We start from the raw sequence: 15349 nt of genomic DNA, 5'->3' as shown, positions 1-15349 counted from the left end.
GGTTCGGGGAGCAAGAGGAATACAATCAGGGTTAGAGGAGTGCACAGGAGGTTTCAACTGCATTTAAACTACTCATTGTAATGCTGTTAACTTTTTGCATGTCTGCACCATTTCATATTACATTTAAAAAATCATAAACCATGTAAGACTTGGTTCAAGGGCTTCCCCTTGCCTTCAAGTTAAATTCCAACTCACTTTGGCATTTCAGCACTCCACCATCTTGCCTTTTCTAACCCAATCTTATCTATATAAGTAAGCTTCAATTAGCCTTTCTGGTTGAGTTGGACTAATTGCCTTGAATTCCTAAAACATATCATAACAATATTCAACCCAGAGCCACTGCTGACAAGCTGACTCCTTCAATACTAATAATCTAAATATCAGAATTCCAGGTCTATGAGGCCTTACAGTTATAATACATGAGTCTCCTCTTACGTGAATTGCTAAGGATTTTCTTGTATATATTATATCATAATATTTAAATATATGATTTTATAATATCCATTTTATTTGTGTATGTTCTTAGCAGTTATTCAAAAACTTAAAAAACTTTGAGTTTCCTTAAAGTAGAAACTACTCTGTAGAACTTGTGTTCATCTTTATTACAATTAGGATGTAATCAGTATCTTTAAACTACTGATTAGAACTTGAAGCATTTTATAGAGCTAGAATCTTTAAATAAGTCAGCCTTAATACAATAAAGAATTCTTATATAAAAATTAAAACCAGAGATAGCCAATACAGGACAAATCAAACATCCTATCTTAAAATTGTATTAAAGATGCAATACTAAATAAAAAACATATACCACTATTTTGTGTGTGTGTGTGTGTGTGTGTGTGTGTGTGCACGCGCGCGCACGTGTGCTCGCGCGCACGCATGTGGTACCAGACGTGGAACCCAGAGGCTTTTCTACCTCCGGGCTATACTCCCAGCCCTATTTTATGCTTTATTTGGAAACAGGGTCTCACTAAGTTGCTAAGAGCCTAAATAGCTGAGGCTGGCTTCGAACCTGTGCGATCCTCCTGTCTCGGCCTCCCAAGCGCTGGGATTACAAGCGTGTGCCACCACGCTTGTCAATATATACCACTATTTGAATATGCAAAAAAAAACTGTAGTACAAATTCTGTGATATAAAATATAGAATAAGCCAGGAGCGGTGGCACACGTCAGTAATGCCAATAGTTAAGAGGCTGAGACAGGAGAATCACAGGTTAGAGGCCTGCCTTAGCAATCTAGCAAGACCCTCAGCAACATAGTGAGACCATGTTTCAAAATAAAACATAAAAAATAGGATTGGAGGTATATCTTGCAGGTAAAATGCTCCTGAGTTCAATCTCTAGTGCAACAAAAATAAAATAGAGAATAAATCACAATCAAATATTTCCTCTATCAATACAGGTAGAGATTTTGGTGTCTGGGTTTTGTTTGTTTATAAAGAAAGGATGCTTTTGATTGTTAAAAAAAAGCAAATAAGACACAGATTTTAATAACTGAGTCACAGTACATATTCCTGTGGATATTTTCTAGACTTCTCTCTCTCTTTCTCTCTCTCTCTCTCTCTCTCTCTCTCTCTCTCTCTCTCTCTCTCTCTCTCTCTCTCTCTTTTTTTTGGTGGTACTAGGATTCCTGGAAACCCTTCTACCTCCGGACTACACTCCCAGACCTATTTTTTATATTTTTTATTTGGAAAGAGGGTCTCCTAAGCCAACAAATCTGGCTACCAACCTGCCTGATTACCTGTCTCCGCCTCTCAAGGGCAGGGATTACAAGCGTGTGCCACCACGCCCGGCTAGACTTCTCTCTTGTTCTCCTGGAAGTTAAAACAGGATATGTATAGGGAATTAGAATATGAGTGTGCGGTACTTATCCTAAATGGGGTTCCCTGCGCTACTTATATCTGTGATTTGATGTATTTCATGATTTTTAGAAAATTCCATCATTATTTCCTCAAATATTTCTTCTGCCTACAGGTATATTATTAATATGAAAAGTTCAAATTTCATGTCACAATCAAGAGTTATTTTTCAAAGTATATTTTTTAGCTCGGGGGAGCTCACCAAGTGCTATATATATTCATGCCACTATCACTCTGCGCTACATTATGACATAAGCTACAGTACACCCAATAAAAGTCAATGAAAATAATAATAAAACATAAAATACCCTTTTGAAATGAAATTTTGAAAAATAATACATAGGTATATTTCACATTAACATTATTCCCTTCTTAGATATTAATATATTACAAATTTTATAATTATAATAAACTTTCCTATTTAAATATATTCAAATATAGTCTATGTCAAGGAATGCATAAATTCAGTGCCATAGAATGCACTTCTGCTGAGCATGGTGGCACATACTTGTAATCCCAGCATTGGGAGGCTGAGACAGGAGGATCTCACAGGTTCAAAGGCAGCCTCAGCTACTTAGTGAGGCTCTCAGCAACTTAGTGAGACCTGTTTCCAAATAAAAAATATGAAATAGGTCTGGGAGTATAGCCCGGAGGTAGAAAGCCTCTGGGTTCCACCCCCAGGTACCACACACACACACACACACACACACACACACACAATGTACTTATTCACTCAAACGCTAGAGTGCCTGCTGTATACTCTTAATTCCAAAGATTGATACAGTAAGATGAATACAACATGATCTCTATTAAAAAAAAACTCTTACTTTAGTGGGAAAAACATAAAAATATATGGAATATACAGTTATAAACAATATAATAGAGGTATGTCCTATGGGGAAACAAAAGACTGACTGACTTAGTGGGAAGAGACAAGGGATATATTCCTATTTTTTTCAAAGAAAAGAAGATAATTACAAAGGAAATAAACTAGCCAATTTACCAAATCTCAGGATAATTCAGAATTTAGCTTCAAAATATTTTCACTATTATTTAATCCATACTCCTCCAAACTTACTACTTAGTTCATTAGAGAGGTCTAAAATTGCTCGGTTTTAACTAATTCAACAAATATTTCCAAAACAAACAATTATATCCCAGACAGGAGACACACTATGTGTGGGGGCTATAAATAAGTAAAAGCATAATTCTTGTTCTCAGAGATTATATAATCATTTAGGGTAGGAGTCACATAAATATGTCACAAGAACACAATAGTAAAAAGACATGATGGAGAACTTTGGAAAAATGCTGTAGATAAAGTGTTTGATTCCTCCCTTTATTGAGTATAATATATATATATACTCAATATATACATTATATAATATATTATACGATTAATTATATATTATCTATTATATAAAATATATATTGAGTATAATATATATTTATATCAATATAATTGAGTATAATCCAAATCCAAGAACATTATATAGTAAATAACTGCATGATCCAGACCAGGCAGAGAGAAAACAGATGAGCTAAGGACCTCACAACTTGAAAATAACATGAAAGTGGCATCCTTGGATTTTCTGCTTGCCTCCTGTATTTTGAGATGGTGCTGGAAAGGCCTGCAACATTGAAATGACAATTTCTGTTGACAAAAACCCACAAAAGTCTATACCCTCACCTCAGGAGCTAAGATTGAGTGGAGAGCTTGGGCATCCACACTGGCAAGACTGAACACTCCCATCCAACCAAGATGATGTCAGAGAAGGAGGGACTTTTATCCTGTAAGGTAGCAATCAGCCTTTTCCACCAAGATGTCAGTGGACCCTACATGGGAACCCTGGATACTGGGAACCAATACTAATAATAATGAATCACTCCCCTTTAGGGTAATCAGAGAAAGCTTAGGGGAAAGCCAGGACTTTCACAACTATGGACTAGTAAAAACGTCACCGGAATGGTGGTATTATTGGAGCTGTGAGCAGAGCAATAACCAGGTACTAGTCCTCCACGCAAGGGTGGTAAGAACAGAAGCCTAGAAAGTCTTAAGTCACACCCTTGCTCGGGAATAGCAAGGAAGCTCTCTCTTCCCTGGATGTCAATAGAGGCTGAGCAGGAAACTTTGACTTCTACCCCCACTGGCAGGAATAAAGCACTACTGTTCACCCAAATAGTGCTAAAGGAAGCCAACTAAAACAGAAGTTGTGAATACAAGCCAGAGCTTTATAACACAACACCTAAAATGAATAGGTTTAACTGAAAACTGCAGCTCATTCCAAGAATAAGATATGGATTTGCATGAAAAGTAGATTGATAGATACAAATATGAAGGTGACAGAGATGTTCGAATTATCAGACAAGGATTTAAAAGCAATCATCCTAGAAAATTTCCATGGCATTTTATGAAAATGCTTGAGGCAAATTAAAAACTAAAATGTCTCTGCAAAGAAACACAGTCTTTGCAAAGTAATAAAAGATATAAAGAAAGCCTGGCATGGCTGGCCGTAGTACTTCATACCTATAATCCCACTACTTAGGAGGCTGAGACAGGAGGATTGTAGGTTCCAGGCCAACCTCATCAACGTACACAGAACTAATGAAAAGAAAAAAAGGAAGCTGGGTAAGGTGGGGGATGGGGGTAATCCCAGGAGAATCACAGGTTTGAGGCCAGCCTCAGAAACATAGCAAGACCCTCAGCAAGTTAGTAAGGCCCTGTTTCAAAATAAAAGAATAAAAAGGGCTGGGAGTGTAGCTCAGAGGTAGAATGCCCTTGGGTTCAATTCCCATTACAAAAAAAGAAAAAAATATATATAAGATATAAAGAAAAACCAAATGAAACATTTAGAAATAAACAAAACAGCAACTGAAATTTTAAAAATCCAATGGATGAACTCAGCAGCAGAATGGAAATGACAAAAAAAAAGTAATGGCTAAAATTTTCCCAAACCAGGAAAAAAAGATATAAACCAACAAATACAACGATCTGAACAAATTCCAAACTGGAAAAAGCCAGAGATCCTGCCAGGATAGATCACAAACAAACTTTTAACAAAGAAAAATACTGAAAGCAGTAAAAAAAAAAATCAACACTTTGCCTACATTGAAAAAATCAATTTGAGATACAGTAGATTTCTCACAGAAGCCACACACATCAGGAGGAATTAGCACATTTTTTAAGTGACAGAAGAAATTAACTGTCAATTCAGCATTCTAAACCCAGAGAAAAAGGTCCTTCAGGAATAAAAGAGAAATCAAGATATTTCTTAGTGAAGAAAATTTAAACCTTTACATATGGACCTTTGGGAGACATTTATTCAAAGTACAGCAGAAAGCACAAAATCATGTGTAAATAACAAGACAATAAACATTCCTAGAAACAATACTATAAGAGTTACATACAACAAAATGGTAGACTTAAAGCCTGGCACATCAGTAACTGTATTACATGTAAATTGTCTACATATACTAATTAAAAGACAAGTAATGGCAGAGTGGATTAAAAATCTCAGGCCGTCTAGAAGAAACTCACCTTGAATATAATATTGGCAGGTTGAAAATGACAAGACTAAAACAGACATTCCATATAAACATTAATCAAAAGAAAGGAATAGCTATATTAATATGAGATATGAGGATATGACTTCACAGCAAATTACCAGAGTCAAAGACAAGAAGACTGTGGTAGATTGACTAACAGTCCCCAGAGATGTTGATGTCAAAATTCAAAATCCCTGGGAGCTATGAATATATTTCCTTACATTTTATTTCCTTAAAAAATCTTCAGAGTTGGGCATGGTGGCATTCTAGTACTTGGGAGGCAGAGACAGGAGGATCACAGGTTAGAAGCCAAAATCAGCAATTTAGCAAGGCCTTAAGCAACTTAGTGAGACCCTCTTTCAAAATAAAATATAATGCAGGTATGGGAGTGTAGCTCAGAGATAGAACACTCCTAGATTCAATTCCCAGTAAAACACACACACACACACCGTTTAGTTGTGATTAAATTATATAGATTTTTAGTCAGCATATTCTTACTGCTGTGACCCAAAATACCTGACGACAATAACTTAGGGGAAGAAAAATTAATTTGCTCATAGTATTGTAGGTTTCAGTCAATGTTAGGCTGGGTCACATATGTGGAGCTCAGGGCATGGCAGCAGGAAGAAGAGATAGCACAATGGGAGGGGACTAAGGACATATATTACAGTCCCCAAGGCCATACCCCCAGTGACCCACCTTCTGCAGCCCCACATTACCTTGCTTACATTACCACCCAATAAATCCCTTAATTCATCAATGGATTCATCCGCCAACAAGGTTAGAATACTCATGACTCAATCATCTTACCACTGAACATATCTGCATTGTCAATACATGACATGACATTTCATGGGACATTCTTTGTCCACACCACAGCAGATATTAGGAGATTATTGTGAATCAATGAGATGGTTCATAAGAAGCTAAAGGAGATTTAACAACAGAAGATTACTATAGTGATGCAGCATGTTTAAGAGCTGCCAAGCTATTGTTGGCCTTCAATATGGAAGAACTGGTTATGGGATAAGGAATGTAGGTAGACTCCAAAAGCTAGAAAGGGCAAGAAAATGGGTTCTGCCCTCGAACCTCTAGAAGAAATGCAGACCTGTTAAAAACTTGATTCTTAACTTCTGATCTCCAAAACTATGAAGAAACAAATCTGTTTTGAGCTGAGACTGTGGTATTTTGTTACAGAGGCAATAGGAAATTAACACAAAGGTCAATTCACCAAACATCAGTTAAAAAATAAACTAAACATGATTACCTGTGGACTCAGTAATCACACTTCTGGTCATTTGTTCCACCAAAATGAACGTTATTTCCACAAAAAACTCAGTACACGATTCTAAATAGCCCAAACTAGAAACTTAAATTTGGTTATTGCCAATATAAGAAACTTGGTGAAACTTCTCCCCCTCAGAGAGATATCTAATGAGCTAGTCAAAATTAGGAAAGTCTCTAGACATCACTTAAAGAACGTCCAAAAATTAAGATGCATTTATTCAGAAAACTCTATGGAACTTGGTGTGTGTGCGTGTGTGTGTGTGCGTACATGCACACAAATATTTAGGAAGGAAATCAGAATCAGTATATGGAAGAAACATCTACTACCATGTTTACTGGGGCACTATTCACATTAGGCAAAAAACTGAAACAACCTTCAGTGTCCATCTCTGATGAAGACTGGATCAAGAAAATGTGTTATTTAAATACAAAGGAATATTATTCAGCCACAAAAAGAATGAGAGTCAGTAATGTGTGACAACATGAATGAAACAGGAGATCATCAAATGAAATTAGCCAGGCACAAAAAGACAAGTATCACATGAGCCCACTCTTATGTGGGATCAAAAAAGTTAATCTCACAGAAATAGAATGGGATAAGTAAAGGGTGATCAATGAATAATAAGTTATAGTTAAGTAGAAGTTCTGGGGTACTATTGTAGTATGATTTAAACAATAATGTACTGTACATTACAAAAAAACTAAAAGAAAGGATCTTGAAAGTTTTGACTATTAAAAATGACAAGCATTTGAGGATTTAAATAGTATACAATGCACACATGTATCATATGTTGCCATATATATACATATACATATATATATATATTATGCTTTTATGTACCAATAAAATTTAATTAATATAACTAAAAGTACTCTGGGTCTACCTTAAGTCACAAATTTGGGAGATTATCTTAATGTGATTAAATGTAAATACTTAGTAAAATTATAACATTAACATAACTTTTAGACTTCTCACCTATAAGAACTAAGAAGGCTGGTGGAAGAAGTACAAATTAAATAATAGTTCAAAATAGTATATGGTTAAACCCTGAATTATACTGAGCTTTGGTAGATTGGCTAATTGCTGTTCTTTATTTGTACATTTTTCCATTTCTTTGAAAACCTGAAAATGGAGATATTCCTTGTCTCTGCCCCCAGTAGACCATTTCTTTCTTTTTTCCTCTACTGTATATACCTCTATTCTGCTTAGACCTGCTTATTGCATATATTTTTTAAGTTTTTCTCACTGAATAAACTGAGAGGTTCCTTAAAAACAGAGACCTGTTTTACTCAGTTTTTGTCTTAAGGTTTTGAAATACAGCAGACATGAATGTTTGTTGAATGAATGAATGAGTCTGGGAAAACTGATCTGTGGTTTTCTTTCCTGTCATGTCCTTATCTAGCTCTAGTACCAGGATAATATACTGGCCTTGTAAAATCCATTTGGATGTATTGCCTCTTCTTCAGTACATTTTTTTAAAGAATTCAAGAAGCATTTGTGTCGGTTCTCCTTTAAATGTGTGGTAGAATTCAGCACGGAGGCCATCAGGACCTAGGCTTGTCTTTGATGGGAGACTTTTTATTACTGATTCAATCTCCTTACTTGTTATTGATCTGTTCAGCGTCTCTATTTTTCATGATTCAGCCTCAGAAGATTGTATGTGATTGGGAATTTATTCATTTCTTCAAGGTAACCCAATTTGTCAGCATATCATTTTTCATTGCAGTCTCTTATGATCCTTTGTGTTTCTGAGGTATCACTTATGTGTCCTCTTTCATTTCTGACTGCATTTGCGTCTTTTTATTAGTCTAGCTAAGGATTTGTCAATTTTGTTTGTCTTTTCAAAAAAACAACTCTAAGTTTTGTCGATCTTTGCTATTGCTTTCTAGCTTCTATTTATTTCTGCTCTGATTTTTACTATGTCCTTCTTTCTGCTAACTTCGGGCTGGGTTTGTTATTATTTTTCTAGTTCCTTAAAGTATAACATTAGGCTGTTACTTGGTATCTGGGCCCACTGAGATAGGCCTGGAATCTGAGGTCATGGGACCTGTCCTGGCACTAGGATCCATCTGGTACCTGGAACAACTGGACCAGGCTTGGAGTTTCAGTTCCAAGGATATGGCCTATTATGGGGATCTCTGAAAGTGGGACTGGACTCTGGGTCTCCTTGAGCCTGGGGTCAGCCTACTGTTGGGGCTGGCCTGGAGCTTGGGGCTGCTAGTGTTAAATGTACAATGCTGGTCTAGCAGGCAGGTCTATAAGGGCTGGCTTGGTTTGGGAGACCTTGAGATCTAATCTGAGATCTAAGTACAGAGCAAGAAGGCCTGATTCTGTGAGGATGGATTCAGTACTGGGAATTTACTGGGGCAGGCCTTGACCCTAGTCTGTTAGAGCATGGGACTGTAGGGGCTAGTGTGGATAATGGGCCCATAAGAAATGGCTTGACACGGGGAAGGGATGGAGCCTATGTTCATGGGTGCCTGCCCAGTGTTTGAGGCTAGGGATACTGATTTGGGGCTGGAACATCCCTTTGGGGCTGCAGCAGCTAGTTTGGTGCTGGGTAGACCTAGATCTTGCATGCACAAGGGCTGACCTGTAAGCTAGTCCACAGGAGATAGCTTGGTGGTAAGCCTGAACTCTGCAGCAATGAAGTTTAGCTAGGTGCTGGAGGTAGTCCTGAGTCCTGGTCTGCTGGGGCCGATGTGGCCCTGCAGTAGGCTTGGGAACTGATTCTGTGGGGGCTAGCCTGGCACTGGGGTTGCTGGTGTTGATCGGGCACTAGAAGGGGCGTAGAGACTAGTTATAAGAGGCTGCAAGATCCTGCCTGGTGCCAGGGTGTGCCTGGAGGCTCAGTCCCTGGGTACTCACCTAGACTCTGGGGCTATTCAAGATCCTGCCTGGTGATGAAGCAGGCCAAGAAGCTCAGCCTAGGATGTGAGGCCGTGGGGGCCTGCCTAGAACTGGGTTTTACTGAATTGAGTCTGATGTTGGCATCGATGGCAAAGAAAGTCTGATGCCCCCTTTCCTCGCCCTTCTCCTATGCTGTTCGTTTTTCAGCACTGTGACAAAACATGTAAGACAATCAACTTAATCAAAGGTCTACTTTGGATTACAGTTTGAGGTTTTGGTCTGTCTGCTTGCCCCTGTTGCTTTTGGATTATGGCAGTCCAGTATATCAAGGCTAGAGTGTGTAGAGAAGGAAGGTTGTTTACCCCATGGCAGCCATGAAGCAGCTAGAGAGGAAGGGCCCCAAATCTCACCATCTCCTTCAGGGGCACATCTCTAATGACCTAACTTCCCCACACTTGGTCCCAACTCCATCACAACAGTGCAACAGGCTGCCTACAAATCATTTAGTATATGGGCTTTTAGGGACAGACAAGATCCAGATGAAAGCACATGTGGATGGCATTTCTCTCCTTCCTGTACTGCCTGGGGTTAGAGAGGAAGGGTGATGCAGACCCTGTAAAAGTGTCCTTTCCACCCTCTTCAACACTTCTTGATTCAGTGTTCCACTCAGGTGCTTAACCTCTCCCCTGGTTTCCTTAGCTCCTGTGTTTTCATACGTGGACACTTGTTTAAACTGATGTGTCGGGGGGAGGGGAGATGAGAAGAGATGGAGAATCATTCTACCATCTTGCTGATGTCCTTTCTAAGCTGCAGTTTTGATCCGTCTTATCACTGACTTCACTACCACTCTTTGGAACCATGTCCCCAAACCCTGATTTAGGGATTTATGTTATTTTTCAGGTCATACTGCTATTACTCTGTTCCTAGTCCCCGGGCTCTGGAGCCAGAGCTGTGACTCACCATCACTGGAGTCATGCAGCCATTGCTCTACACCACATACCTACTCCAGAGTCTAAGTTTCAGCTGCCACCACACTGCCAGTGTTACATGTCTGGTTCCACAGCACCTGAGTTGTGACCGTAAGTGGCTACACTGGGAGCTACACTACCATTGAACCCCATCCCCAGAGTCTCTGCCATTTTTACATCTGAATTTTAACTCCCATCCTCCTGAAGCAAAGCCGTCATGCAATGCCCAAGACACCTGGCCCTTCCCTCTGTAGATGCTGGGCACAAGCCAACGTCTTAGGCATTGGTGCCCCTGCCACAGCACGTATGCCTGTGACCAGTTCCCAGTTGCTGTGGCAGCTCTGTATAACCCCTAACCACAGCTCCCTAGATCTATGTTGCTCTGAATGCCTATACCTCAAGCACAAATTTTCTTGAGACTGTCTTATTTTATTTGGGTTGCTATAACAAAATACCTTAGGCTGGCTAATTCTTAAACAAGAGAAATTATTGCTTACAGTTTTGTGTGGTTTTGTTTGTTTGTTAGTTTGTTTATTTGGGGGTGGAACCCAGAGGCTTTCTACCTCCAGGCTATACTCCCAGACCTATTTTATATTTTATTTGGAAACAGGGACTCACTAAGTTGCTAAGAGCCTCACTAAGTAGCTGAGGCTGGCTTAGAACCCGTGTGATCCTCCTGTCTCAGCCTCCCAAGCATGGGTATTACAAGTGTACGCTACCACGCCCGGCCATTTGCTTACAGTTTTGAAGGCTGGGAAACCTAAGATTAAGGTGCCAGCAGATTTAGGGTTTAGTGAAGTCCTTTTCTCCACATCAAAGATGATATCTTCTTACAATGTCCTCACAAAGCAGAAGGGGGAAGGGGGAAGGGAACTCCCTACAACCTTGTTTCCTGTGTGTTCTTGTGTATAGTACTGGATACTGAACCTAGCTTAGGAACATTCTACCTCCAAATCATAACCCCAGAACATTTATATTGAAACAAAGTCTCAATCAGCTGCTGAGAGGCTTGCTAAGTTGCTGAGGCTGGCCTCCAACCTGTGATTCCCCCATCTCAGCCTCCAAAGTACTTGAATTATGGGTGTGTGCCACTGCACCTGATTCCTCACTTATAAGGTCAGGAGGCAGAGCCTGCATGAGTTAATGCCTTCTAAAGAGGCCCCATCTTTTAATACTATTATACTAGGTTTTAATATACAAATTTTGGGGGGGCATCAATATTCAAACCACCTGCAACCTGATCCAAGTAACACTACAACTGCTTGAGTGTCAGATGCAACTACCAGGGTCAATACGGGTCCATTTAGCTAAAACATCCCCCTGTAAGGCTGGAAGGGAAAAAGAAAGTAGGAGGGACCTAGCAGCCAGTACCACCAAGGACCTCAATAGCACTAGCAAAAACAGTCACCAAAGACGAGTGCAGCATTGGCTGCAGGGTTTGACACTACTGACTTCAACTGGGAGCTGCACAAAAACCATACCATGGAACTCTTCCTAGAACCAGAGAAACTACATCTCACCTAGCTGTACGCGAGTACTTTTTCTTTCTTTCTTTTTTTTTTTTTTTTTTTTTTTTTTGGTGGTACTGGGGTTCCTGGAAGCCCTTCTATCTCCGGGCTACACTCCCAGACCTATTTTTATATTTTTTTAATTTGGAAACGGGGTCTCCTAAGCCAGCGCGCGCGGCTGGCTTCGAACCTGCGCGATCCTCCTGTCTCCGCCTCCCAAGCGCGGGGATTACAAGCGTGCGCCACCACGCCCGGCTCGCGAGTACTTTTTCTAAACCTCAATCTTTCATCTGTAAAATAAGACTACTACTCATTTTTTACAGCCCTCAAAAGAATTAAACTGAAAGTAATATATGCAAAGCAAATGGCCAGAGTAGATGCTATATCAGTGCAACGGTGCTCCATCTCTTTTCTTTCTTCAGCCTCTTAAAATCTAGACTCTCTCTCTACTTAACAAGTAGTAGTTGCTGGTTATTTAATGGTCAAATAAAAAAGAATGTTCGAGTGTCTCCTTCTCTCGGCTTCACTAATAACACACTATTTTGATTTGCTTTCAACCACTGACCATTTCTTCTGTCTGTGTACCTCCTCCATAAAGTCTTGTTTATTCTCATCAAACTCAGTGTGCTCTATTTCTTCTTTGAACCCTCAGAGCACTTTTCGCTTCTCTTGATGTTAGATACTTCCCCTACTCTGAAACCACAATCCTTGGTGTTCTACGTTACCTCTTCGCTGCTTTATCCTCACTGCCTGGCACTTCCTCATTTTGAACTCGCTGAGTGACTAATATAAGTAAAACCTGTGCTAGCTATTAAAGATACAAAAGTTAAGGTGCTATAATTACTATCCTCAAAAAGCCCCTGGTTTAGGACAGTAGAAGAGACAGGTATTAGTCTTATTATTTGCAGTGTAAGAAATATTGTTATAGGATTATATCCAGAGTTCTCTGGGAATATAGAGAGGAGTCATTTAGACTAGGGAGGTCAGGGACATTCTCTTGGAAAAGGCATTTAGTGCATAGCAAATGAGAAGGCCATATACTGGTAGCCGTTAAATTAATAAATGAAATATGGTCAGGCGTGGTGGCGCACGCTTGTTATTCCAGCATTTGAGAGGCTGAGACAGGAGGATCACAGGTTTGCAGCCAGCCTCAGCTACTTAGTGAGGCCCTTTGCAACTCAGTGAGACCCTCTTTCGAAATAAAGAACAAAAAAAATGGGGCTGGGGTGGAGCTCACAGGTAGAATGTCCCTGGGTTCCATCCCTGGTACCTAAATAAATAAATAAATAAATAAACAAACAAACAAACAAAATATCAGTAGAAAGCCACTAGATGAGGATGGGAAAGGGCCTGAAGGGAAAGGCAGAAAAAGCAGGTAAAAAGTCGGGGAGAGCTGAAGCAAGTAGTCCGGTATTGAGGAAAGGTGGTTTCCTGAATGCCGATGGAGATGATACTGGAGGCAAGGCAAGGCGGGGCGTACCGATAAAGCCTTTTAGGTGAAGGAAGAACATAATCAGAGAAACACAATGAGATTTGCATTTTGAAAGAAGTACTCTGAAAGCACCGGGGGATATGGAATCCATGACAGGAGTCCAGTTATGAGCGTGCTGTGTTCCTTCAGATCAACTCTGAGCACCAGAACTGCCGAAATGACGTGAGAATGGCGAACAGCGACCGCTTCTGAGCCAACCTAAAATCAACTTCGGGTGAACTGAATTAACTCATATCCTTATCTCCTTCAAGCCAAGCACACGCACTTTACCCTTCAAATGCCCTACGTAATAAGTGTGTCATAAGTGATTGAAACCCTGGGCGCAGTCGGTTAGCGCGTGGTACTTAGTAAGTCAAAGCAACTTTTCTCATTAGAAAACTCAAAAGAAACACTTGGAGACTGAGAAGGACCACAGTACGTGTAAACTTGCGTACTGCAGAGAAACTGCGCGGGCCAGTTTCACCCCAAATGTCTGAACAAATGTCTGAACAAAGTCCTAGGGCTGAACCCGAGGCCCCTCCCGGGCCCGGAGAAGTCCGGCCATTTTCCCGATGGTCCCGGGCCGCGGTCCAGGAAAACCAGGCAGGGAAGCAAGAGGAGGGAGGCTGAGAAAATTCAGAAGTAAAGGGGATGCCCCGAAGTTTCCAACTTAGTTTTAAGCACTCCTGTTCTCTTCCACCTGCAACGCCGCTTGCTGCGTGGCGGTACTTTCAGGAGCCTGGAGGACTCCTTTCTATGGTTACCGGATGTTAGCGGCACAAGTTTAAAAGAAAAGACAAAAAAGGAGCCAAGCAAGTTTGTTTCCACTTACCCTGACGGCCGCCATCGCGCTGACCCTCGCCGCCCAACTTTTCCTACGGAGAGCGCGGAGGGACAAAAAGGCTCAACGCGCCCGCGACGGTCACGCCGCTCCAACCCGCTCCACCCTTTGCCCTTTGCTCCCCGCCGGTCTCCGCCTTCCTGCCACCCCTCTGACGGCTGCAGCAGCTCTATAGAAAGCTCTCTTTTGCCGAAAAACGGATTCCCCTGGGGATTGCCCCTCCCGATCCCGGATAAAGCCTTGCTAAACGTCCTTCATAGTTGAGTTGAAAGTCGTTTCCGCAGACGCACAACTTATTTGCTATTTTGGCTTTCAGGCATCTCTGAAACTAAGGATCCACTTAGGCGAAGAACTTGTTACCCTCTGCCAGAGAGAAGCAAGTTTATACATTCTAAAACGAGGTACCTCAGAAAAGCTGAAATGGAAGGGTAGTAGAGGAAGAAGGCTGAGGTTGATTAATGGAGGAGCCACACCGACCTCCGAAACTATGGAAAAGTATGAATGAAACATGGTCAACCTGGACACTCATCATTGGGAAGAGGGGAACGGGAAGGGGAAGTGGGGGGAGAGGGCACCAAGCACAGTCGGACTGTATCCCATTTTCAATATGTACCACATTCAAAATAAAGAAAGTATATGGGGAGATGTTAAAAAATAAAGAAACTTGAGGTTTCTGTGTATTTCAAAAAATAAAAATAAAAACAAAACGAGGTCACTGAGCGCACACTTTGTAGCAGACAGCCCTTGAGAGTTCAGAACAAAACTCAGTGGTTGGTTTTTCATAGAGCTGATGGGTCTGGAAGAAAAGGAGAGAAAAACATTAACAAAGGGCTACATGCTACAAAATATAATAAAACTGTAGGAGGAGGAAATGGGCGGTTGCTGATCAACCTAGATTAGATAAACACTCCCTGATAGATGATTTGAGAAAAGTCCTGAAGACATTTAGGGAAGACTGTTCCAGGCACGCCAAGGGCGGTGGCACATGCCTTTAACCCCAGTACTTGGAAGCCTGGGAC

General features: G+C 40.7%; 1 protein-coding gene across 1 annotated transcript in view; it reads right to left on the bottom strand.

The window, feature by feature from the left end:
- The window catches only part of APOOL (apolipoprotein O like), a gene marked incomplete at its 3' end in the record, with an annotated part of 48439 nt that extends 34092 nt beyond the window's left edge, over positions 1 to 14347 (bottom strand). The window contains exon 1 of the mRNA XM_080718554.1: positions 14322 to 14347. Within this exon, the coding sequence (XP_080574680.1) occupies positions 14322 to 14336 (15 nt within the window). The 5' untranslated portion in view covers positions 14337 to 14347. The remainder of the gene's footprint in view (positions 1 to 14321) is intronic.
- Positions 14348 to 15349: the final 1002 nt, after the last annotated feature.

This window comes from Muscardinus avellanarius (assembly GCF_963383645.1).
Source record: "Muscardinus avellanarius genome assembly, chromosome: X".
In the NCBI taxonomy this organism is placed as follows: domain Eukaryota; kingdom Metazoa; phylum Chordata; class Mammalia; order Rodentia; family Gliridae; genus Muscardinus; species Muscardinus avellanarius.
Note: the sequence above shows the minus strand (reverse complement) of the source record. Positions and strands in the feature narration are given on the sequence as shown.